The sequence below is a fragment of the Gossypium raimondii genome, chromosome 2 (genome assembly GCF_025698545.1).
Source record: "Gossypium raimondii isolate GPD5lz chromosome 2, ASM2569854v1, whole genome shotgun sequence".
NCBI lineage: Eukaryota > Viridiplantae > Streptophyta > Magnoliopsida > Malvales > Malvaceae > Gossypium > Gossypium raimondii.
The window spans coordinates 34,207,634-34,210,640 of record NC_068566.1 but is presented as its reverse complement, the minus strand read 5'-3'; the positions used below and the strand labels follow the sequence as shown (position 1 = coordinate 34,210,640).

Here is a 3,007-nt window from a genome sequence, read left to right as displayed (position 1 = left end):
CATAACCTAAAATTAAGTAAAGGGGAGAACAATAGGGAGAATAACATCTACTATAGGTGATTTGGTTTGATCTTACTTGCAAAATGTTAGCATATACAAAAATAAATATTGTATAAAAAAATATGAGATATGAAATATGAGCTCTTTTTTTAACAAAACAAACTAGTTATCACTAATCCTACACGCCACCCTAGTAAAGGATATGTGCAAATAATATATCTTCAGAAAGTAACGTTATATCAAAAGGTTGTAGAGATCTGCATGAGTTAATGCCTGTGCTAGAAGTTAAAATGTCCATATTTATAAAAACTTACCATTAACCAAAAATGCTAAACAAACAAGCAAAAAGTTACCATGCTTAGTAACACTTATTTAGAGATAGAAACGGATATCTCGTCAAAGCAGTAAGAATAAGAAGATCTCATTTGTTCTTGTTTCTTGAACGACTTATCCTGCATAAAGTTTAACTCGTCGAAGGGAGTACTTGTTAGAGATAGATCCAAAAATCATAGATTAAGTATAAATTCTTCTTATTTCATTAATAAGAAAATAACTCTCTTAAATATAGATTAACAGCTTTGAAACTAGCATTAAAAAATTAACTTCAAAGTAAAACATACCGTGAGCTGGTGTCTTTTAATTGTGATGCATGTAAACATAATATAAGCCCTCGTGGTGGATTATTTACAAGCCATTAACAACTAAATTCTGTTGACAGTTAACAACAAACATCCATGTCCTTAAAAAACTTAAATTTGAACTTGTACTAATGTTTAAGCAATTATTTTTCAACTTGGCAGTAACCAAACCTGATACTAGACATAGCCATCCTCACGCTATGAGATCGTGTTTAGTAATGCAACAAAACATGTCAATTAAATTGGATTTCTCATTTGCTAGGTCCATTATGGATAAAGATCATACAAACATAACAATTAACATGTAAAAATTATATTTAGTTACCTTAGGGTATACTTATTATCCCATGTAAGGAGCACCACCACCAGGTTGATTCCACGTATATGCTCCAGCCATTTGTAGGAATATGTTTTGAGAAGGAGAAACAACAACAGACATGTAGCTTAGAATTTGTAAACGTAGGCCAGAGACAAAGCTCTTTCATTAGAGTCAATAAATTTATTACGATTATCATAGATAAAGAAATTCCAAACCAAAATCCCTAAAATCAAATGCTCCCCAAAATATAACTTAACTTCTCAAATTCAACAATCAAATTCTAAAAGGAAAAAAATAAATTAGGTTAGAGAATAAATAGATATGCAATTGGTACATGTATCTTTTGTCGATGTCGTTCGCTTCCTCTCGACATCTCCCTATCACCACTAGGCACCATTGCTCCTCAACTGAAAGGAAACATAGGGAAAAATCCTCACACCCATTCTCTAAGACTCAGTCCACACATCACCCTCTTTCTTAAATGAACTAGCTCAACTCTAAAATGACTTTGTCTTAGTCAAGTGATTGGAGGAGGCATCTTACATTTCGATCGTCTTAAATGAACTATTTTTAGTTTTTTGGAATTAAGACCAAGCTATGAAGTGTTGTGGTTGTTATGGAACACACTTCGTATAACTTTTCATCAAGTAATTTCACAAGCTCGGGGATGAAACTGGCATCCCCTATTACTTTCTTAGCCTCTTCTGATGCATAACAAAGCCTGGATGTGACTTTTAGAGTTGATTCTTGAACCAAAACCTCGCCATTGCGAAGGTAGAACAACAGTCTATCGATGAACCTGTCGTTTATCAACGTGTTGATGTATTTTTGCGATGAAAAGTAGAGATCCTCGATCGTCCTTAGTGATATTTCTCTAGTTTTTGAAGAGACGGTCGATTTTGGATCCAAAACATGTATCAATGTATGAATCCTGCCTTCTTTAAGAACGATTCGTGTAAGGGTTCATCCCTAGAAGTTCTATTTTGAAGGAACTCCATTGAATTGATATGCACAAGGTCTTCCCTTGATGTTACAAGCTTGATGAATTTTGATATAACTCCTTCTTCAGCCATAAAACTCTTAATTTCTTCAACACCACACAAGCAGGACCAATCAATTCACCACGAAAATAACCATTAGGACATAATTTCAAAACAACAGTCATTCCACCATGAGCTGAAACATACCATGCATTATCAACATTAACAGTCAAATTTTGCACACATTTAACAGCTTATTTACCCAAATCATTCCCAGTTTCCAAAAATCAAACTAAAGGACCGATAATCCCAGATTTAACCAAAAAACCTTTATATAAATAAAACCCAGAGATCAAATTCACAATATTTGAAGCTTCTCGATGAATCTCTATCTCTGAGGAATCAAGAAACTGTACTACAACATTCACAATATCACCAATTTCTATTATAAGTTTAACATACCTCTCATCTTCAACCAAAACATTATATAAATTTCCCAATGCTTGTTTTTTCATCTCTGTATCCCCAATTTGCATTCATGTTAATAAACCTCTTATGTAAAACCTCATGTCATCTTTGGAAGCACTAACACCGAGCCTTGAAACAACAATGGTGAAACCATGGCTTAAAATCCTAGCAGTGTAAAACTCAGAAAGACCCTTCACATAGTTGTCAAATTTAGCAAGTATTACATCGAGGTAGCTTTGCATCAAGAGTTTTCCACTAAAAGAAATATCCATACATGCTATTGCGAGATGGTGACATTCGTTTACAGCGGCTAAAACGGAAGCAACCAACCTAAAAAAGACCTCTATGTTTTGAGCAGAACTTGAACCACAATTTTCAATCGCCATTAACCCAGAACCTAACTCTTCTAGCTTATTTCGAATAAGTTGCTATTTAACAGTGAAAACTCTAATACAATGAGAAAGAGAAATCAATGAAGATATACCCTTGATATGTCAGTAACCTAAAGGTTGTGTGTTCGATCCACGTTTATCACACCATTATTGATGCATTGGATCAACAGTTGGTGAAAATGGGTGGGGTGCAAGGCTTTATTCTCCAAG

The 3,007-nt window shown here is 34.1% G+C and overlaps 1 protein-coding gene across 1 annotated transcript; it reads right to left on the bottom strand.

The window, feature by feature from the left end:
* Nucleotides 1-978: 978 nt before the first annotated feature.
* LOC128034101 (uncharacterized) lies at nt 979-2,791 on the bottom strand. Its single transcript, XM_052622839.1, has 5 exons — nt 2,488-2,791; nt 2,266-2,352; nt 1,992-2,133; nt 1,585-1,756; nt 979-1,116 (listed from the first exon to the last, which is right to left on the bottom strand). Exons 1-5 carry the CDS (start codon nt 2,789-2,791, stop codon nt 979-981), a joined length of 843 nt encoding a protein of 280 aa, XP_052478799.1.
* Between the last annotated feature and the right edge of the window lie 216 nt (nt 2,792-3,007).

Excerpts from the sequence above, each read along its gene's own strand:
- LOC128034101 (XM_052622839.1), bottom strand. The coding sequence starts at position 2,791 with ATGGCGATTGAAAATTGTGGTTCAAGTTCTGCTCAAAACATAGAGGTC. Across the intron at positions 2,134-2,265 it reads TGGGTTTTATTTATATAAAG|CTCATGGTGGAATGACTGTT; the intron begins GTTTTTTGGTTA and ends GGTATGTTTCAG. Across the intron at positions 1,757-1,991 it reads TATCAAAATTCATCAAGCTT|GTTCATCGATAGACTGTTGT; the intron begins GTAACATCAAGG and ends GATAAACGACAG.